The sequence below is a fragment of the Medicago sativa genome, chromosome 2 (assembly GCF_051527215.1).
Source record: "Medicago sativa cultivar Bolivia chromosome 2, Bolivia_mono, whole genome shotgun sequence".
NCBI lineage: Eukaryota > Viridiplantae > Streptophyta > Magnoliopsida > Fabales > Fabaceae > Medicago > Medicago sativa.
This window is the reverse complement of record NC_140750.1, coordinates 51,994,533-52,018,076: the sequence shown is the minus strand read 5'-3', so window position 1 is coordinate 52,018,076 and position 23,544 is coordinate 51,994,533. Positions and strand designations below refer to the sequence as shown.

Below are 23,544 nucleotides of genomic sequence, written 5' to 3'. Positions count from 1 at the left end.
TGATTAAATAAATATTTTGAGGCATGCGGGAGCGATAAATCTCATAAAAAAGGAGACACCGAAGCTCTTTAGGAAGAGTCTCAATAACATTTAAATCAAAGATAGATTAAAATTTGTTAGCCAATCTGTCGATCTGTTTCCTTCACGTCAAGTATGGTTGGTTTGAACTTGCCAACTCATGTTTTTTAGATCACGAATGCGCTAAATTAAGGTAGGAATATTTCCGTTGATGTTACATTTTTCAGTTACCATGTTAACTAAAACTTTGGAGTCCCTCTCCACTTGTAGGCGTGTGATTCCATGTCTTTGAGCCATATGCAAACAAATATACATGTCCTACATCTCTGCATGTAGCGTGTTGCATCATCGTATCTTACGAGTATAACTCTTCAAACAATTTCCATTGCTATCATTGAGAAATCCGCCACATCCCGAAAGACTAACCGAGCGTTTATGCACGGTGTTATTGTTGAGTTTAACCCGACCCTCATGTAGTCTCTTTCAACCAATGAAAATAGTGTCAGTGTGTTGAGGACATCTAGTCATGTGTATTTGTTTGCAACTTGAAAATCACATCAATGAATCGAAAGGACGATGAAACTCTTTAAATATGTTCTTATTCCTCCACATCCACAAGTGCCAACATGCTACTATAAATATAGTTTGTCACTCAATCTTGTGTGCTTCTATCTTTTTGTTGTTGAGATTGTCAAAGATCCAATCCCTGCGATTTACAGAAAAGAAATTAGTAATATGATTAGGAAACTACTAACCTAAGTCAAACACGGGTTAATTGTACACAATCTCTCAGAGCATGAATGATTGATTCATCTCTATTTCCACAAGTTGGACACAAAGGGGATGTTCCACTTCTCTATCTACTTTTGCGATAATTCGTTACAAATATCTCATGAGTAACAATCCACATGAAAATTTGAATCTTGTGATGCCATTTCAATTCCACAAACTTTTTCAATTCCCTTATTTTTTGGCTAGGAAGAAAAGTTTGACATAACATTTTTGTTTTTTAGAAATCAAATCAAAATTTCTAGTCTATAGTTAAGAGAGGTGGGACCATTAATATTTACTTTGTAATGTATGTGAATGAAAGTCACTATGCACTATCTACAATCTCGGGTGATCAATGATTATATGTTAGGTAAGGTATTTTTTACCGTATTTAACTATGTTTCAGAAGGATGATGTGAGATGTGAGTGCTATCATTGTAGGTGAACAAAATTATATTTATGGATTATAATCCCAATATCTCTAGAATATTGTTTAGCATGACCCAAAATTAAATCAAATGGGAAGCAATAATATGTATGTGGTGTGATTTGTATGTGTAAAAATGAAATACTTTGGTGTTTAAATGGGAGAGTAAGCATTTTGGATTTATTTTTATTAAAATTAAAAATATTACATAACAAACAAAATAAAAGTGAAAGCAAACAAGAATTAGTAGTAATTTATTAAGTTTGAAACAATGACATTTCATATCAAAAAAGAATTTGAGACGTTCAATATGTATCGACGTCTAACATCGATATACATAATTACATTGAAGTATACCATATTTTACATCAATAAACATAATTACATTTAAGTATACTATATTTTTTAAATTTTATCGAAGTCGACATGTTAGTACCTTTGTTGTATGTGTTCATTTCGATGCATCATTTAACTTGTAACAATCATGAAGTGGCTGTATGGAGGCTTAACATTCTTTGCGTGGCAACATATGGATCACACAAAATCCCACGTTACAGATAATTCGGCAATAATCACTTCACCTCCCAATTTTTTCCTCTTCACTCACTCACTCACACTGCACACACACTCCATAACCACAAGGTACGATAGTGTTGCCTATATCTTTGGTTCCACAAAAACAAAGCCAAACCAAACATTAACGTTACATGTTTTATTGTTTAAGACAAATTAAGAATAATACCCAGAAAATATTAATTAATTCTTTTTGTTTATAAAAAATGATTTTGCTGACTCAACAAATATCACAACCACTTTTCATCATTTCATATAAACTAAACCCTTCATTCAATAGCCATGTGCAACTTCATCAAGGTTTCACTTTGCACACACCATTTTCACAACTGCCGATTATGCCCCTTTCCATTGGAAGGCCTTTCAGGAGGAAGAATTTGAACAAATGTGTCTCTGAATCAGGACAGTCTCCACTGCCAACTGACCCAGATAAGGTTTTCTTTTGTTCTTGCTTTTACCGTTGATTTCTCTTTAGCACTTACTCCCTCCGTCCCGGAATAACTGACCCATTTTCTAAAAAAAAGTGTCCCAAAAAAACTGACTCATTTCAATTTTCAATACAACTTTCATCATTCCCAATACAATATAACACTAAATAATACTACTTTTATCATTCCCAATACAGTATATTCCACTTTCCCCTTTATTTATACACTTTTCTTAATCTGTGTGAAAAACCAAAGTAGGTCAATTATACCGGGACGGAGGTAGTATATAGTTTTGATTGAAGCTGTATTGTGTCGTCTGTGACAGATGTGATGTTGTGTCCGGTGTCTGTGTCTGTCTGACAATATGGTGTTGCGTCCGGTGTTGACATATGTCAGAGTGTCTGTGTCTGATACGACACCAACATATGTGATTACTTTGAATTTTGTCATTTTCTTAAGTTACGACTGGTGTTCACGTGTATGTGTCTGTAGCAATCGGGGCGGTCTGGCCCATCAGACCGCATGGCTCATTGTGCCATGCTCAATTTTTGTAGCCAATGTAGCTATCGGATCGATCCTATCCAACCCATTTATACGTGTTGGCCCATTGGTCCTAGTTGGGCTAGACCAACTCATTTGATATCTCTATTTGTGCGGGTGTTTCATAGGCTGATTTTGTTGAAGATTTGGTTGATGGGTCATTGTTTATGTTATAAAGTTTGAAACTTTTGATCTGTTGGCGTGTGCAGAAAGATGAGATAGTGGGAGAAACCAGTGATGGTGTGGTGGAAGTGCAGGGTGAGAATCCTGATCTTCAGACACTTTTTAGAAGGTTTTGGAAAGTGGCAGCACCTTATTGGAGTTCTGATGATAAGGTTCAAGCAAGATTGCAGCTTGCTGGTGTTTTTGCTCTCACTTTGGCTACTACTGGAATTAGTGTTGGTTTCAGTTTTCTAGGAAGAGATTTCTATAATGCACTTGCCAGTAAGTTTTTGTGCTGTACCTATGTACATTATTATTTTTATTTTTATTAAAGGCAAATGCTAGTACTTATTTACATTATTGCTTTGTGTTATCTTTGATGAGAATACTAATACTCTCTTAAATTAAACACACTCATTAATATATATTACTACTAGATATAAGCCCGTGCGTTGCGCACATATCTTAAATATTTAGTTTGTGGATAGTTTAAGAAAAAAATAACTACTAATTACACATGGAGTATAGTTGTTCATAACCTATAGAATTGATGATAAGAATAAGAAACATAGGTTGACATTGATTAATAAGTATGCACGTAATCCGATATTACTGAAGGTAATTTATATTGTGTAGAAGAAAAGGTATAGATAGAGTAAGATAAATGTCAAAATAAGTCTAAAGTCTCATAATAAGATGAACGTGAAAAATTGCTTATATGTGCAATAATAGAACAATTTGTTGTCATGTCATCACAAACCCTTTTAAACAACATATTCCACGTCTCCACCTATCTGTTAGAGTAAAGTGAGTTATTTGTTGAGGATATATAGAAGGCATAATAAACACTTGATTTCCAAACCTTCCCGTTTCAAATGTATAATTAGTAAATAACATATAACCAAAGCAAAGTCTTCTCGTCTTATTTGTAAGGTAAAATAATATATGTCCAAATAACAATAAATAAATGAGATATGAACTGTTTTTATTTTATTTTTTATATACATTTGAGATAAAAATATGGTAATTATGTAAGAAATAACAAGAATTGCATAATGATAATACAACTGCAATATAGCTAGGGTTGATATTAAACCATCGTTGGTCCATCAACACAATGGGAGTAACATCTTTACTTTGAATACATATTTATCTACAACTTAGAGCATGCTAAATACTCTTTAGCAATCCATGATTCATTCACTTCATGAACAATTTGTAGACAACATTTCATGGTATATATTCCCTTAGGAGGGGTATAATTGTATCCATTGATATGATGGAACATTTAAAATGACTATAAGGAAAAAATGAGTAGCTAGAGGCAAAAGGTAAATAATGTTGTACGATGCACTGAAAGTTATACATGAAAAAGAAACAGTATTGTTAGCCAAGAGAAAAAATGCAGCAAAAATAATGTATATATGATAGAAAAAGACGTATTGAGAGTGTGTGTCGGTACTGGTATTTTTTTTTTTTTTTTTGTTGTCAATTGCAAATTCCTGATTTTCAACATGTAGCTCAAGTGGTTAAGCTTGGACACCCAAAATAGTTTAAGAACGAGGTTTAGAGTTCAAACCCTGACTGCTAACAACCAGCATTTTCCTATTTAAAAAAAGTATAATTGTTTAGAGAATGAACTAACTATAGAAAGTGTGCTAAAGAGTGTTTAAAATAGTATGATGCTAGCATTCCTCTATCTCCAATTTATTATCTATTTGGGCTTTACATAGTTTGCTTCTACGAGTTTCTCTGTTTTGTTGTTTTTGTTTAATAAGTTATTTACTCTAGTATGAAGTGGAAACAATCAACTGAACTTGTTTAAGTTTATTAATGCAAGACAAGGATCAAGAGCAATTTACAAAGCAGCTACTTTACTACTTGGGTGGCTTTGCTGGAGGAATCCCGGTGAGCACATTGCTGCACTTTATTAGGTATAGCTCTGCTAGACTTTGCTTTAGTTCTTAAAATGATAAACTTTGTCATCTGATGCAGCCTAATTGGACTTAGACATCATAATTTTTTGGAGCTATATTTGACTTTAATAGTCACACCTTGTCATGTTTTGAGGTTTTATCTGTCATATAATGACTTAGACATCATATTTGTAGGGAAAGTTAGACATCATAATTATTCTTCCTCCTTTGATCTTTAAGAATTGTTTCCATTTCTTAACTGTGTCTACATTTCTTCCAAATCTGTAATTGATCTTGAAATAAACGAATTCCTCCATTAGTTTTTGATAGGCAAATGTTAGTATATTAGTCGATATGTTAGTATTTTCTCCTTTGCTAGGGCTTGAACCCTGGTCAATAACTCCTAATACTGAGTACATGAAGACTTTAACCCAGATAAAAATCAAAAGTAACGCAAGAGATGTATGTAACTATTGTTCATTACCAATCTTAATAAAGTTCTTAATTAATAGCTTAGTTATTTTTGGAGAAGCTATCGACAAGTATATCTGGGTTTGTTAAAGAATTATGCTGATGTTCTGTGTCTTTTTCTTTTTTCCAAACTTTTCTAGATTGACTGTATACAAGCTCTATGAATGCCTCTGCTATTTTTAGGTTGTCGTACCTTATTCCAAGCCTCTGCCTATGTTTCTAACCTTATTCATCATTGTATTCCAGTTTTTTGTATTGAGAGACTATGCAAGAGAAACTCTTTCATTGAGATGGAGGTCTTGGATGACGAGGTATTACATGGATCGCTACTTGAAGGATCAGACGTTCTATAAAATTCAATCACAGTCAATTATTGATAATCCAGACCAGCGAATTGTTGATGATCTAAGTTCTTTCACCGGAACAGCCCTTTCTTTCTCTTTGGCACTCTTTAATGCTGCCATAGACTTGATCTCATTCAGTAACATCTTGTATGGAATATATCCTCCACTCTTTGTTGTTCTTCTCATATACTCTATTGGTGGTACAGCTATCAGTGTTTTCCTCGGAAAGGTAATAGTCTATTTTTCTTTTTCTAGTGATGGTTTTAAATTGAGGCAAACATTTATAAGAGGACCTTTAAATAGTTTTGTTTACATTTACTGGAAATGGTGAAAATGACAGGGGCTGGTGACTCTAAATTTCTTGCAAGAGAAAAAGGAAGCAGACTTTCGTTATGGACTTGTACGGGTTCGGGAAAATGCTGAGTCAATTGCTTTCTATGGTGGTGAAGAGAGTGAGATGCAACTTCTTCTGCAGCGGTTCAAAAGTGCTTTCGAAAATCTAACTGTAAGATTTTTATTCTTTTATTTGCTTTTTTCTTTTAAAACTGTTGTTGGAAACTCTTTCTTCCTTTTTTGCGGGTACTTTGGCTGCCTTCATTGTCGCCTCAGCACCTTCTTTGTGCTGGACTTGAAGGGGTGCGTTAAGATCCCATATTATCCATACACGGATCTATGTACATTATATTTGGGGCAAGTGCCCCCACTCACTTAATTTGTTTGTTGTAAAGTATTCAATAGTTTTATTTTTGTTCTATAAAAATTAAGTATTGACCCAAAAAAATATTGAAAATTTTATTTGTGATAGTTACATTTACAATGGTATGAGAGATAAATTGTTCAATGATTAGTTGGTCACATACATATTATTCAATGATTAGTTGGTCACATACATACAATACAAGAAATGTGTTTGATAGTGTTGAAAATGAAAAAAAATATCATATAATAACTTTAGTATATAAATACACGTAGAGAACTATAATTCATAGATATCTAGACATCTTTAATTTATTTAGATATAAAAGAGCATAACTTTCTTGGTCTAAATTTTTGCTTTGTAATAATTGTGTTATTATTTTTAGGGTTTTCCTAACCTGTGCAAAGTTGCACAACTTAAGATGTAATTAATGCACTCTTTTTCTCTCTCTTTTAACTTTTCTAGCCTTTTCTCTGTCATCTTAATTACCCTATTTCTTGAAAATGGATGATATAGATAGATTTTATTTTCCTCCAAAAAATAGAAAGAAGAAATGGGTTGAAAGAAAACAAGAAGATGAGGAATAGTTGTTTATGATTCTCAATCGAAGAAAAAAAAAAAAACTTTGTTGGTGGTGTTAGTTATGGGTGGTGGCAGACTTTAAACACATTTCTTTAATCCTTATTTTCGATTAAGCCTATGTGGACTGTGATGATTCTGATTGAGAACACCACCAACAAAGGACTAAATGATCCTCAAAGTAAAAGTGTCTCCCACACGTTTTCAGTCGCGTGTTAGAACTTTCATTTCCATTAGACGCCGATGCGGTGGTGGAGGAGGCACGTGAATGTTTTCCATTTTGTGGCAGAGACGGAGGGAACCGGAGAGATGAGGAATCACACAGTGTAGATCCAACCCGGCGGCGTGACAAAGATCATGGTAAGGGGTAGTGAATCGTGGGAATTCGTTTCATCAGTTAGAGATTTGTGGAGATTTCGGTTGCCGGATTCAACATTGCCGGAGCTTGCTAGTGCGGTGTTTGTGGATGCAGCGATGATTGTTACGGTGGTGATAGTAATTGGTGATGATAGACTTGTGCTTGTGATGATGATGGTATAAAAATTTAAGGCTGATTAATATGACAGAGAAAAGTAAAAAAAGGTCAATAGGAGAGAGACAGGAATAAAGTGTATTAACTACATCTTAAGCTGTGCAAAGTTGCACAGGTTAGAAAAACCCTTGTTTTTATCAATCATACATTGATGTGTTTTTTTATTAAAAAAAAAAAGAATCGTTATAAAATCTTGCCCCCACCAATTGAAATTTCTGGATCCGTCCATATCAACCAAAGATATGGCCAAAGTAGTCCTTATAAGGCTTGACACATTATCACTCTTGCTTTTCTTGCATGATTCCTTTAGTAATAAATAGCAACACTGTAGATGTCTCCTTCATAAACTTATAAGTTTTGTTTAATCAGCAGAAAGTAAGCAGCACATAATGTAATGCTGATTTGTATGTTATATTTTTCATGACTGAAAAACTGAATCAATATGAATTATTTTGAGTTCTTGACTTCAATGTATAGATAGTTGACAGAATATTTCATTTCATTTGAAATATATGCATAAGTGTTATTTCATTGCCAAATGTCACCTTGTTGCATTATCAATCACTTTTTTCTTAAGTTAAACAATGGAGTTTCATCATCTACCTAATGTTAACACAATGATGAATATTTTAACTTATAATTCCTTTCTTTACAGCAATTGCTGATTTCTTCTAGAAATCTGGAGTTCTTCACCAATGGTTACCGCTATGTCATTCAAGTTCTTCCTGCTGCTGTTGTTGCTCCCATGTATTTCTCTGGAAAAATCGAGTTTGGTGTCATCAATCAGTCAGTCTCTGCTTTTAATCACATCCTTGGTGACTTTTCTCTCATTGTGTACCAGTTTCAAGCTATAAGTGCTTTTTCTGCTGTCATTAATCGGTTAGGTACAGCATTCTTTTTCCCTTATCTCATCTTTCCTGTTGCGTTAAAATTTCTTTAAGATATGTGCACATGTGGATGAAGTTACACTCTGTAGAAAAGAGTTTAAGATTGTTTCAGTTGTTTGCGGTTTAGTTCTCATATACACTAATAAATCTCAGAAAAAGAAAATAAGATATTACAAACTATTAAGAGGTTATTTGTGAGATAACTGTACTGTCCTTTTCTTTATATACTGTCCTCCCAAAATTTCCCTTCTATATATGCATTGGCCATTACGTGCGGACATAGTCAAATTCCTAGGAGACAAGATTGCATCATAAAAAAATTAAGAATGTTACTGAAATTTTTGTATCAAGTGTTAGATAGTTGGCCCAAATGTTAACACTTAGTTAGAACAGACGTAGTAAGTTGAAAACTGTATTGACCATAGTCACATAATTCGCATTTGTGTTGGTACGCGGTACAGGTTCGCGGCACGTGACATGTGAAAAATTCGGTACGTATAGGGGTAAAGAGCTTCGGTTCGCAATACCAATGTTAAAAATGATCCACACATCAAAAAGAAAAAAAAGAACATCAAAACATCAAAGTTGACAGGCAGCTAATAGCATAAATGCACAAAGCTGTTGAATGAGAGAAAAGGCTAAGTCCCACATCGGAAGATTTAAGAGAACTGTATAAGAAAACTGTCTATAAAACCAAGCAAATGGATTGAGAACTGTATGGATTTGAGGACACGCAGCTTGTGTAGCAATAAATAAATAAATAGCTAGCAGTGTATTTATCCAATTCACCATTTATTTATTTATTTTTATTGTTCAAACATTTTTTTCAACCAATGACCGTTATTCCTTCGTTGGAAGGTGTGGTTCGGCAGTTTTTACGAATTCCACGTGAATTCATGCGTACCCAATACGCTGAAGTACCCGAATTCGGTACTCGCGAATCGGTACGCGGTTCTCTGCCTTTTTCATGAATTATGTTACGATGGTATTGACAGTTGATTAGTTCGTTAGTTAGAAAAGTAGATACTCTATCCAATTCAAATTATTATTTGTAGGTTAAGGTTTTTTCACAAGGATTAAGAAAAATAATACTCACTCCGTCCGTTATTTATAAGACCCACTTACAAAATTAACGGATACTAAGAAGAGTAGTTATGTAGCCTTAATTTGTCAAAAATATGTTAGTTTTACATAATTACCCTTACAATTATTGAAATCATAAGAGAGAATTAGAATTTATGTTTCCCAATGGTAAATTAAATAGGGGCATCTTTGTAAAAGAAATCATTAACACATGTGAAATTTTGAAAAGGTCTTTCATCAAGGGGCAAGGAAATCTCTAAAGTTTTATAAAAAAAAAAAGGAAATCTCAAAAGTGGGTCTTATAATAAGGGGCGGAGGAGTAAATTACATCATGAGCAGAACAATTTTACTAAATTGTATTCGCGTATTAGACAAAGGAATATAGGGACTTGGAAGTGATGCACATTTGAGGGCAAATTTGGGAGAAGAAGATTAATGCTACATTGAAACAATAAATGCAAGTTATTCTGAATTTTTTTATCTCTTTAAATATTCAATTAATTTGAAATGGAGGGAATAGTATATATAAAGAAATAGGAAAAGAACTAGGTATTTTGAAATGTATACCTGAGAGTTTGAGACTTGAAAGAGTTCCATTGTATCATTGGTGGCCTCTTGTACTGTAGCACATTCATACTGATCAGGGATACTTTTTCAATGAAAATCGATCTGTTCATACTATTTTTAGTCCATTTCTATGAGATTGGTAACATATTTTTAATATATATATGCAGGTGAGTTTGATGATATTTTGGATAGAAGCAACTCTAAATCTCTCTCGGATTCTTTGGAAGGCATAGATATTATGTACAAAGACTTTACAAGTTCATCTGCATTGGAATCCAATGGATTGACTCCACAAGAGAAACATGAAACCTTACTGGAGATAGATAGTTTGATTCTGAAGACACCAAGTGATTCTACACTTATTACAGACTTATCATTGACAATCAAGGCAAACGATAATTTACTAGTAAGACATCAACTTCCCCCTAGCTGGAAACATATAAAAACTGTAGGACTGTACTTATGCATTTCCAAATATAACCAATTTAACAGATAACAGGACCAAGTGGAAGTGGCAAAACATCTTTATTAAGAGTTATGGCTGGTCTATGGAGAACTGGAACCGGAAAGATCATATACTATGTAAAAGGCGGGGAAGACGCTGAGAAATCCATTAGTTCAGATGTGAATACTCCTCGTGATATATCTGAAGATCGTGGGAAATCCATCAGCAGAAATTCCGGAATCTTTTTCCTACCTCAAAAGCCGTACATGGTTTTGGGTACTCTTCGTCAACAATTACTTTATCCAACTTGGGGTGATGATGTCGTTCCAACATCAGATAGTGATAAACAAAAAAGTATGTGATTTCTAGTTCCTTTTCCCCACGCAATTAAATATATTATTTTTAATTCTTTTGTAGACTCCATACCTTTTTTTATTATTTGTTCTGCCATGTATGTCGACAACTTATTTGCTTTAATACGATTGCCCGAGACTACAGCAATAGAGAAATTTTAGGTCTGACATAGGAGATGAGATGCTCAATGACAAGGAAGCGATGGAAGTTCCGCCTTACTGTGGCATTTGGGTTACCTTCATTGCAGCCTCCAACACCATCATTCTGTTGGGTGTGTGGGGCTAGTTTAGCCTCACAAGTCACATCGCATAGAGATATGGCCTAACTAGTGTTTCTAAAGTTTGAGCAGTCCTTGCCTTACAAATCAGTTTTGTGGGGTTGAGTTAGCTCAAATTAAAAGATGGTATCTGAGCGTATCTTAAATCCGTTGTTGGGTTGCCTGCATTCTCAATGGTCCAGCTCCATTGGACCTGAGTGTGTTGGAGTTCCGCCTTAATGGCGGTCCGCCATTGCGGCATTTGAGTTGTGCTCACTGCAGCACCCAGTGCCACCAGTATACTGATTGTGAGGGGGGATAAGTAGTGCCTATATAGCTTGGACTATTCTCACCTTACTAGTCAGTTTTGTAGGGTTGAGTTAAGCTCAACCCAAATTCTAAGAGGAAGTATTTTTTTCTTGCAAGAATACCAGAAATTATATCGTAATTTTGGTGGGAGTTTTTAAAACTATCGGACATTAGGGGGAAAATAATCTGATAAAAAAGTAGATATGATTATTATTTAAGAGGTATTATTGGCTGCGTTCTTTTGAAGATGCAACTATAATGAGCATTGAAGCAAAGAAAACTATTGATATATTTTTGGTAAACTCTCTGTACACAAAGTTAATCTAATAGTTAACTAAGCCGAAAATCTTCATCAAAGAAAAACACACCTTTTTGAATAACTGTAATTGAGATAAATGAAATGGAGATATATCCATACAGAATCTTGCAAAGATGTTCCCTTCCAATTCAGTGTACTGTGTTTATCAGACCTGGTTAATAAGTTTCAGTTAACTAACTTAAGTTTAAATAAATCAGGATTACTGTATTTCATTCCTGACAGGAACAAATAAAATCAAGATAATTCTCAGGAACATTAACCTCTAGGTTGCAATATGTTCTTATCAAGTATTATCCATCATTCCTAAGAATATTGTCTTGCCAAATCATCATTGAAGTGCTGAATTAATCATATAAATAAGTCAAAGAAAAACTATTATGTTATCCGATTAAATAAAAAATTCATTTTTCCGTTGATGTTATTAGTATGTTAGCAGGAATGATGTGTATAATTTCCTGATTGACTGAAAATTGTTGTGCAGATGTGCTTCCTTTCTTGTCAAACTCGGATGATATGAATAGTGAACTTATGAAGCCAAAAACAGATGAGCTGATAAAGATCTTAGAGGATGTCCGTCTTGGCTACATATTACCTCGGTTCGGGTTGGATTCAACACATGAATGGTCTAGTGTTCTCTCTCTGGGAGAACAGCAACGTCTAGCATTTGCTCGTCTTTTGCTTTCAAAACCTCAACTAGCTCTACTGGATGAATCGACAAGTGCACTTGATGAAGCCAATGAGGTATTCTTGAACTCCAAGTTAATTTGACAGATTTGTGAATGTGATATGAATATTGAAGTTCTTGTTCAGTAAATTTACCATTCATTTACATTCCTTCTATTATAGACACCATATGCACTTAAATTCTTGATTTAATTAAAATGATTTAGAGAGAACTTTTGACAGAGAAGTTGTCAATAAATTAAAATCAACAAAATCCGAACAGACAAAAGTTGAGCGTTATTGTAAAAGGATCCATAAGAGTAAAAAAGATTAATTAATATCATGATTATATATCGCTTCATGTGGGAATGATTCGGTTTCTTATGCTTTTTGTGTTGCAGGTTTATTTGTACGAAAAGATTGCAGCAGCGGGCATAACATACATTAGTGTTGGCCATCGGTCAACCTTATCCAACTTCCACGACAGAATCCTACGCATATCTTCAACCGATTCAAACAATGAACAGCCAAATTGGCACATCGAACCCACTAGACGCGAATCCTCTTTAAAAGTTTAGAAATGTATGATTGTTGCAGGGTTTTGGTATTGACATCTATGTTTCAAATTCATTGAACCATAATATTTCGGAGTACGGATGTCATCATATAGATTTTTCCAGGAAACTTGTTATTGTTATAACATTTAATTTTTATATACAGATCCATAGAAACACCCATAGAAGAATGCTTTTTATAAATTTAGGCTTGCTGTTCTTTTCACAATAAAATTGAACCGATGATCTAAAGAGAGTTTCGTGTGTTAATTTTGTTCATCCAATTTAAATGCACTGAGCTGTAAATTATTGTCATATTTATTGATAGTATGCATTATAGGAGAAATTCTAATATGCACCACATTCATGAGTGGTCTATCGTGGAATAGTACTTGAACAATGTTTAAAACTTCAAACATCACACACGTCATCTCTTTTTTTTTTTTTGGTTCAATAGCCTAGTGGCTAGATCACACACTTTTAAAGTGTGGAGAAGTGGGGAATCCGGGGTTCGAACCCCGGCCCCTGCAAACATTGTCCCTGGTAGCTACCAACTGAGCTACACTTACGGGACTCACACACGTCATCTCTTGATAGTAGATGTTAGTGACTTAATTGATACCAGTTTGATTAAGACAACAAAAAATATGTAGCTCATATTGAACCGACTTCAATCAAGTCCCCATTTTAACCGCAAATATGAAAAATAAAAACTCCAGTGCCTGATGTGGCTGTGTCTCCTCCTGCTCTATCTCTACCTAATACACTTCTTGATGTGGCACAAATGGTTCCTCTCTTTCGGCTTGAGCTGCATCTGACGCTCCTGCCTAGCAGAGGCAGCCATCGACACCCTGTTCCCTCTAATGCAATTGACATGTCTGTCCATCGCTGAAACATGGATAAAGTCATACAAAAAATAAGCATTTCCCTAACTCTCAACACATTTCGGAATTTGGAATTCAAAACAATGAAGAACATTGTTTTGGATTTTAAACTTGTTCTTAACTTGCTTAAAAACGCAAGCTATTTTTCTACTACCAACATTCAAGTATAAAAAATTTGAAAAAAGAGTAAAGATTGATTTTGATCCCAAGAAAATTTTGAGACCCAATTTAGTTTCTGAGAAAAAAATAAAAATAACTAAGCCACAGAAAAAAAATAAACCGAGACAACTTAGTCCCTATCTTCTTTACTCTTTGATTGGTTGATGAAGAAAAGATAGAGAAAATGCATGGAAAATAAGGCTTAGTTGTCATACTATAACATGATAACTCTCATCATGTACTTGTGGTTTATGTCAAAGATTCTCTATAAAATTTGTGATGGTCGTGACTTAATAATGTTCCTTTTTTATATTAGTTGATTGGATGATGATGTTAAAAAAATGATTTGACCGAATAATATAATGTTAGTCAAATTAATCCACTTTCGTTTTATTTCTCACGTACACAAGCTTAATAAGTTACATTTGTACCCGTAAAGAGGTTATATTTGTAAGTATATATAGTGATGAGTGGAGGAGTTTGATAATACTAAAAGGTATGAGTAACTTTTCACTATTACATTTGCAAAAAAAAAAAATATTTAACATTCAAATGAACCATTAGGACATTCATAATATTTATTTTGTATAAAAAAGAGTACAAAACTACACAATACTAAAGAAAAAAATAAACAATTATTGAATATCATGAATCAAAAAATAAATCAGTTAAATTAACATAAATCAGTTAAATCAATTACTCAGTAAATCTAAAAAATAAATATTTATTTTGAATAAAAAAGAGTACAAAACTGCACAATACTAAAGAAAGATTACTCTTGCTGTCCATTCTTACATTATCAACTTTGAAAATGGAATAATCTTTAATGACAAAGAAATATTATTAATTTTGAATAAATATTTTTCACATTTAAGATTTTTCCAAATAAAAAATGATTATAAATTATCCACCTTTTCTGAACTATGTTGGGTCTTGTGGGGTACACCATTTGCATATGTCAATTGTTTGGTACACATGTTATAGTTATTCTATATGATAATCTTAATGTCAGTCATGATATTCATTGAAGCAGTCTCATTCATGTTGAGGAATCCCTTAACAGTCGGGCTCAACATTAGGACATGAGGGATGATTTGGCAACATTTGGAAAACAAATGGGAATTATCAATGGTATGGACCCTTTGTTACATATACTTCAGACAAGTTTTTCTGAATTTTGTTCAATTATCACTTGTATGGACCCTTTGTTTCCTAGACAGGATCAATCTGACTTGCCAATTGGCAATTATTCACTTCAAGCAAATGGGGGATATAATTGAACTGATGGAAATAAAGACAGCTACATACTACATTTAAAAAGAAAGAGTTTGATTATTTTTCTATTTATATATACTTATAAAGTAGAATAATGCTAAAAAAACACATTTTTATTTTGTATGTAAAAATTTGCAACACCAACACTAATACTGAAACATCAAAAATAGAAAGAAATGGTGGGAGCAATTCAATCTTGATTAAGGTCTAGAAACTTGTAATATAATACTTCCTCCGTCCTTTAATATAGGAGTATTTTACAAATATTACGGGTATTAAAAAAATTGTGAGTAATAAATTTGTCTAAAATGCGTGTAACTATTAGTAAATTACCCTTTATGTATAAATGCATTCAATGTTGATTTTTCATTTTTCAAAACGATTGGTCTTATGTTTAGAGACAAAACATTTTTTGTAAATAGTCTTATATTTAGGGATGGAGAGAGTATTTTAAAACAATATGCTTATTTGTTGATATCTCAATCTTCTCAATATTAATTAATTCCACTACCAGGTTTTCATTTAATATAGACAGTTTTTTTTTTTTTTTTGACAAAATGTAATATAGACATTTTTGTCAACATAATTATTTCAAGACTTGTCGCAAATAAAATGAAGCAGATAATACATTCTAATAAATGGATTGAATTACAAGCAAAAGAAGTACATCTATATTCTTCCTTCACTGTCCTTTGTTTCTTAGAAAAAACTTACAGGCAAAATCTTTTAAGGTAAAGAGAACCAACACAATTATTGTGGTCTAACACTTCATCTGATAATTTAAATACAAAATCAAGAAAGATAAAAGCAGTTACCCCCAAACAAAATTCAACTGCAATGTTCACAAGAGTTTACATTAATGGCCACTCAAAACAAGACACTTGGTTGAAAGTAATTTTACACCTTCAACATGTATGCTTGGAACAAAAAACCCTAAAATAGCAAGAAAAAAGCCACCAAAGCCCAAATATTTGGCATGATCATCAATCAAGTGAGTGTAGTTTTGGCCAAGTATTTGACCCAAAAAAGTGAAATCAATGGTGGCTGCAATTGCCACACCACAGCACAACCATATTAGGAAACAATAAAAGCTTGTTAGACTCAAAAATTTTGGTTTCATGATGAAAGACAAGCCCCTAGCTAAAAAGACCTATCCACTCACTAACTGTACAGTGCACCGACCGAGGACAAACCATAATGTCGTTGGATATAGTTTATGCCATCATTATTCAAAGACGGAAACCTTGGATGGCTAACAACTACCATCCACATACACTCCATTGCCATTGGTAAACACGCCGTTTAAGGATCCATTGGATGATATGAAGCCGTTTCCATTTTGGTGTGCTTTCAGGATTGGCGAGTGTCCATTATATATTCCAATAGTTAACTTGGCGTGGCCGTTACTCAGCACTGGCCTCTTCGGCTCGCAAGCTGCTTCTATTAATCCTGTTTTATCAAAAATGCAAATAGATTTAGTGTATAACTTGGTGATCATTCAATCAAACTAAGATGACTAGAAAATGTCATAGAACCATTTGCAGTGATAATCAAGAATGAATGTGGAAGGGAACTGGTTTTAATTCTTAACCATGTCTGTAATGCAGAATCATTGTTATACCCTAAAATAAAGGGTTCATCAATGATAGTCAAGTAAATAGCGCCAACAGGAACCAGAATGACAAATTTGATGGACAATAAAATAATTACTTTGACGTGACATTTTGTTATTACTTTAACATGACAACACCAAGAAATGATTTTGAATAGTAAAAGATGACTGGTGAATTTGTAGAGAAAATACCTGAGAAGAGGGGAGAAGGTTTCCCTGGTCTGGACTTGAACTCCGGGTGAAACTGAACGCCAATAAAAAATGGATGGCTAGGCAGTTCAACAATCTGCATTCATAACCATAATTATTATTATTAATATTATTATTACTACTACTACTATTAATATCATTATTGCGCAAATCTTAAGATCAGTGCAACTGCATTTTCATGTAAATAAATACACACCTCCATGCGACTCCCGGTTTCATCTTTACCAACAAAAGATAGACCAGCACTCTCTAGCTGAGATACCATGTCAGGATTAACCTGTACATACAGCATAAAAGTTGTTGTTAGTGTGACCCCCATTGCATCTTTACTCGTAAAGAAAGTTTCAGCATAAAAACACAAATTACCTCATATCTATGCCGATGTCGCTCATCAACAGAGCTTGCATTACCATACCTATCAAAAATTCCAAAATAAAATATATTAAGGTCATGTTTGGATAAAACTAAGTGCTTATGTATAAACTATTTCTATAACAAAAGATATAATAAAATCATACTATTTTTTATAAGCTATAAGCTATCCTAGAAAGCTTATGGAAAAAAAATCTTAAGGAAGTGTTGCAAATTGTTTATATAAGCTCCCCCAGACAATCTCACAATTGCTTATGTCAATAGACTAATTCAATCCAATTAGGCCCTTCATTAACAAGGTGACAGGAAACCTATACGTGTGTAATAAAGCTTGAGTTCTTAATTCTTACAATTTTGCAGATTTGCAGTCAGCAACTTGGAAGTAAGTTGTCCTTGAACCAAGACGCATAGTTCCGCCCATATGTGTCTTTGAACCCTATCAATGAAAAAGATACAAGTTTAACAAGGTTCACAGAGGAACAATATCATCAACTGGTGCAGTAGTATAAGAGAATATACTTCTGGCATAAATATGACACACGGGGTCTTGGCTTCAGGATCGAATTCTGTACTAGTAGCGTCATGCAGACCGAGAACAGATCGCGCAAACTCAATAACAGCAATTTGCATCCCCAAGCAAATGCCGAGATATGGAACATTATGTTCTCGAGCATACTTAGCAGCAAGAATTTTCCCTTGCACTCCTCTGTCACCAAAACCACCTGGAACTAGAACTCCATTTGCACCCTGCAGCGGAGTCCATACACCGGTTAATAATTTCACTTAGAAGCAGTTATTTAAATAAAGCAATAGCATTAGTTTAGAAATATTGAAGAAAACACATTCAGTTTAAATAGTAGGAAACCTTCAAAAGACTCCAAGCAGCTCTATAAGCATTTGGATCCTGCAGTTACATAAATCATCAGACGATCAGCGTAATGAAAACCAAAAAATTAATTAATATTTTTGTACAACTGAAACATTAGTAATCACCTCGCCATAGGTAACGTCTTCAAGATCCCCAGCTGGAACCCAGTCCACAATAAGTTTACGATTGTGAGCAACAGAAGCATGCAAAAGTGCCTATATAAATAACAGAATATTAGATTAATAAGTTTACTTTCATCTCTTTTTAACAACATTAGGTACTAGAGATGAAAGTTGCAGAGAATGCATAAAGTGAATGCAAATTATTATGGACCACTAATTTTGGAGAAATTACCTTAAGAACAGAAAGATATGCATCTGAAAGACCGGTGTATTTTCCCACCATAGCAATTCTAACCTGTGAGGCACAGAATAGTTGTGAGTTCAACACTTGTGGATATTTAGAACACTCAAGATATGTTGATTTTTTAATCTTTGGATGATATGTTTCAGACTTACGGTTTCATGACACTTGTCATAATTCTTTGTCCTAACAGTCCATTCCTTCAAATTAGGCTTTGTAGCAACACTGCAATAAAAATGCCATTAGTTCAATGAAAGAAACTTAAGTTAACTGCTGTCTTATAACTAACAATGCGTTTTGAGAACATCAAATCTCAATGTATAAGGATTTTTTATGGCAACAGGGAGGGAGAGCATGGCTACCAAATCGAGATTAAACTCATGAATCAGAATATCTATTTTTTAAATCTTGAATCGTAAGATAATTCAATCAAGATTCAAGTCATAAATCAAATGAAAAAGTGGCAATCTATACGAAGTTGACAAGAAAAAAATGGTTTGGTTACACAAAGTTTAGGTGGTGATTGATAGAATGAATTAAAAGATTGAGATTCATGTCCGAAATAGATACACAATAGAAATTCGTATCGAGATACGGCTCGCATGTATCGTATGATATTAATAATCACGGGAGAGAGTTATAAACCAATACAAAAAATAAAGAGTTTTGTCAAACGAACCCTGGCAGGTTTAATGCTTTCAGGATCGACTCGTGCGCCTTCTGGTCCTATTTGGGACAGAAAATAATCCAAAAGAAAAAGAAAATCAGAATCTTACGCAAATTAAACCACTCAATGAAAAGCATGCAATTAAAGTGTTTCCAGGAAAAGACAAAATGTTCAGTTAATAAAAGCCTTAAATAAACAAATTGAACTTCATAAATATAGTTCCTCCAGTCATACAAAGGAGTTTCAAAAGACAATGTAATTACTTACTTTCAATAGCAAAGGAATGTGCCAAATATTTGGAACATCATGGAGAGTAAGTACGTTTGATAACTGCAGATACAAAAGTGTGTTTTAAGATTATTAGTATCGTTGTATGGCTGTTAGTGATAAGTGAAGTCAAAGATGAAAACATTAATGTCATATTACCGGCACATGACAAAATTGAGCAAGTTTTGCCTTAGCATTGTCGTCAAGTTCCTAGTGAAAAAGACAAGTGAAATATAGATTCTTTAATTGTCAACACATGGAACCGGCAGAACAGTAAAAAGAGAAATAAGGACAAGAGACATACCTTTGAACAGCGACAAGCAAGGAGATTGGGGAATAAACCTAATCCTCTGAGTTGACGAACACTGTGCTGAGTTGGCTTTGTTTTCTGCAGAATAAAACTTCATATAAGTGAACGATAATACCACTTGTAAAATACCACTTGTAAAGATGCAACCAACAAAACTCCACTAAGTCTATCTATGGCATTACTTGAAGCAATTTTAGTTCGCAATCATTTCTAATTAGAATAATATTGCACACTGATGACATATTTTACAACATACCTGTTCGCCAACAACGTTGAGAATAGGAACTAGGCTGACATGAACCAAACAAAAGTTTCCAGGGCCTACAAAATATTTTTGTAAAATACAAAATTAGATAGTTTCATTCACTGAAGTACACCAAAAACCAAATTAGCTTATGTAAATTAGTAAGAGTTTTTCGGTGTGACAAACATTACCTGCGCGGTAAGAAAATTGGCCAAGTGCTTCAATAAAAGGCATAGACTCAATATCCCCTGCATCAAAGAAAAATCATTTTAATTAAATAAAGGTTTCAAAATACTATATTACTACTTCCTCTCACTGTTTACCAAATAGAAACCATTTTAAATTTCTTTAAAATATAGAAAAATTGAATGGAAGATGGAATTATAATAGTACTGCAAATCAAGTTCAAATTCTATATTGATAAAAAAGCTTTTTGCTGAGAATATTAACTTACCTATAGTTCCACCCAATTCGATGACACAAACATCGGCAGGCCCTTCTTTACCATCAACCGGAATCTGTGCTACACGCTCTATCCACTCTTGGATGGCATCTGTTATGTGTGGAACAACCTACAAATAAAGCAAAGACAAAATGAAAACCAAGGCACCAAAATCAATTAAAAATAGCATCAAACAAGAAAAATCAAAATGATTAAACAGACCTGAACAGTCTTCCCGAGATAATCTCCTCTTCTCTCCTTCTCAATAACAGACTAAAAGACATTCAAATAAAAGTCCAACAACACGTTAGGCATGGCTAGTCAAAACCAAATAATAAATACAGGTAAAGGACGTTCATTTATTCACCTGATAAATTTTTCCAGTAGTGATGTTATTGTCGCGGGTCAATTTGATGTCCAAGAAACGTTCATAGTTTCCAAGATCAAGGTCAACCTTCAACACATATAAAAGAAAGAATAAAATTTTCAAACTAAAAATTAGAGTCAAACCGCCTAAGTGAATAAACAAACGATAAATTTGTCTGTACTTTCAAGTAAAATGACAAAATTTGAAAAGAGTGAACAAGTGGTAAAAAACAACATAAGTATATTCAGAAAATGGTTAATGGCATGACGTAAATATCAACTAGGCACCAAAATCCCAACAATAAACTAGTAATTTGCATCCTTAGGATAGAAAAATATATTTATATATGTTTTTACCTCACCACCATCATCTAGGACATACACTTCTCCATGTTCAAAAGGAGACATTGTCCCCGCATCAGTGTTCAGGTAGGGATCTACAAATGATAAATAAATTTAAATAAAATTAAAACAAGATAGATACTTTATATATTATAACATAAAAACAATAATGAAATAAAAAATAATATTTTGCTTTCTTGTACGATGGAAGAGAAATACCGAGCACAAAATAGGAAGTGCTGTTTTTTATCTCAAAATAAAAGAAAAACAATATTAAGTAAATAGGAATATACAGAAAGAGAGGAAGAATCTTCAAAACCAGAAAAGAAAACATCAAAGAGAAAAACAAACACTTCAGCTCAATAAGAACAAACTAATCCAATTTTATGCAGTCAAAAAAAATCCAATTTTATATCAAACAAAGAAAAACCCCTTATTGTTCGAGAGTTCCAATCAAATGAAATCTCTCGTAACCAAGTGATGGTTATCCATCCATTTAGCCAATCAATTAAATAGCAACTTCATAGATACAACATAAACATAAGTACATATATTACACAGATATGTGTGTATCTATGTGATTTATATGCACATATACATGGCTTTATATTGCGGCCAGCAGCCACAATTGCAACAGCAACATAAAAGATTTGGAGGTCTCTGCAATGACATCACAACCGCATCGGCTGCATTTTACCCCAAAACACAGGTTCACAACGTAAACGCAATTTAAAACCATGTATATATGTACATATCAGTGTATATATTTGTTCTTTTCTATTACTAGAGGCTGTGTGAGTCAAATCCAAACAAGAAGAATAAGAAAAATACCAATCTTGATAGAAGTAACTCGAAGACCACATGCTTGAAGAAGAAGTCCAATACTGCTAGCAGTAACTCCTTTCCCAAGTCCACTCACAACACCACCAGTCACCAAAACATACTTCATTTTTCCTCCCTCCTACGTTGGATACTGTACTTGTCCCAAACAAAATACACAAATCCACAACAAACACCAAAAAATCAGTACTTGAAACAAAACAACACAACCTATGACTATAAAAACAGACAGATATATTGTCGTAAACACAAGCACTTAGGTACTTATACTGAAAAAACAGTACAAACCCTTTTTTGTTGCTCTGATAAAACTAAGAATGATGACAACAACAGTACAAAAAAACAAAAACACAATGCAAAATGAAAACACAAAGTAATATGATTCGGATAAGATAGATATATAGTGGCAGTGACAAGAGACGTTAACATAGATATCATAAGAGGAAAAAAACATATGAAAATAGGAAAATAACAAAAAATAGAAAAAGGAAGAAACTTTCAACAACCTTGTTCACAATGACGGTCTTTACAATGGTTCTTGATTTTTTTTTTCTCTCTCTATTTCCAAAAGGGTTTCTCTCTTTATAGATAAAATCTTCAACAAAAGTATTAATCACTATAATGGCTCAAATCAAACAAAAAATGGATGGTTTTGAAGGGTTTTGAATTGGGATTTTGATTGTTTGTAATAGAAGGATAATGAAGAGGGTTTTGGTTAGGGAAAAGGGTGAAAAATGCACCCTTTTCTCTTCTCTTGTTCTTCTTGTTGTTGTTGTTCTTACAGGCGGCTGGTGAGCATGGAAGATGTGGCTTCACCTTTCAACTTTAAAAAGGACCAAAATTCATCACCCCTAAATTAAAAATAAATATAAATAATAATATTTATAAATTATAATCACTCAATATATAATATATAATAATTAATCTCGATTGGTCAGATGGCCAAGATTTGAGACATATGAGTGTGCTTCTCTAGATCTCAATTGTTGGATCAGATTTTCATGCTTCAGTATGTACTTCCGTTGGTGAACGTTGAGATTGGTTATTAGATTAGTTGGTTGTTGAGCTCGTTATAAGTTAAAAAAAAAAATATTATAATTTTGTTTCTTTTAAACTGGACATTCTACGCAACAAACTATTCATTTGAGTCGATTAGAACTGCAATGGTTCATGAAGATTTAACATTGTTACATTACTAGAGTTTAATTTGGACCTAAAATCTATAGTTAAGTTGGAAAAGATATCTTACAATTTTATCAAATGGTTTTGAATATAATATATTATTATATGTTGGACTTAAAAACTCCCTCCACCTTATATGAATAGTTCTTCATTTTATTTTTATTTTTTGAAATGGTCCTTTTAAGGTTAGTTTTGGATTAGGTTTATGGTAAAAAAAAGAAGTATTGGATTAGGTCAATGAAACTA

General features: G+C 33.4%; 2 protein-coding genes across 4 annotated transcripts; one reads left to right on the top strand and one right to left on the bottom strand.

The window, feature by feature from the left end:
* Positions 1–1,815: 1,815 nt before the first annotated feature.
* Positions 1,816–13,204, top strand: ABCD2 (ABC transporter family protein). Of its 3 annotated transcripts, none has more exons than XM_085744970.1 (10): positions 1,816–2,223; positions 2,967–3,201; positions 4,760–4,827; positions 5,553–5,879; positions 5,991–6,155; positions 8,114–8,342; positions 10,163–10,401; positions 10,488–10,794; positions 12,160–12,419; positions 12,743–13,204. In XM_085744970.1, exons 1-10 carry the CDS (start codon positions 1,996–1,998, stop codon positions 12,917–12,919), a joined length of 2,235 nt encoding a protein of 744 aa, XP_085601096.1. In that variant the 5' UTR covers positions 1,816–1,995; the 3' UTR covers positions 12,920–13,204. The 3 variants fall into 3 exon arrangements, with proteins under 3 accessions (XP_085601096.1, XP_085601098.1, XP_085601099.1); XM_085744972.1 differs by having other exon boundaries at positions 4,746–4,827; XM_085744973.1 differs by lacking the exon at positions 1,816–2,223 and having other exon boundaries at positions 3,086–3,201; positions 4,760–4,853.
* A 2,820-nt stretch (positions 13,205–16,024) lies between these two features.
* LOC146948760 (uncharacterized) lies at positions 16,025–22,915 on the bottom strand. Its single transcript, XM_085744969.1, has 22 exons — positions 22,623–22,915; positions 22,108–22,249; positions 21,292–21,371; positions 20,936–21,022; positions 20,791–20,841; positions 20,581–20,698; positions 20,318–20,374; positions 20,139–20,203; positions 19,877–19,960; positions 19,732–19,782; positions 19,573–19,635; positions 19,318–19,364; positions 18,794–18,863; positions 18,630–18,692; positions 18,401–18,490; positions 18,273–18,311; positions 17,927–18,154; positions 17,758–17,843; positions 17,402–17,450; positions 17,232–17,312; positions 17,018–17,111; positions 16,025–16,662 (listed from the first exon to the last, which is right to left on the bottom strand). Exons 2-22 carry the CDS (start codon positions 22,223–22,225, stop codon positions 16,466–16,468), a joined length of 1,818 nt encoding a protein of 605 aa, XP_085601095.1. The 5' UTR covers positions 22,226–22,249; positions 22,623–22,915; the 3' UTR covers positions 16,025–16,465.
* Between the last annotated feature and the right edge of the window lie 629 nt (positions 22,916–23,544).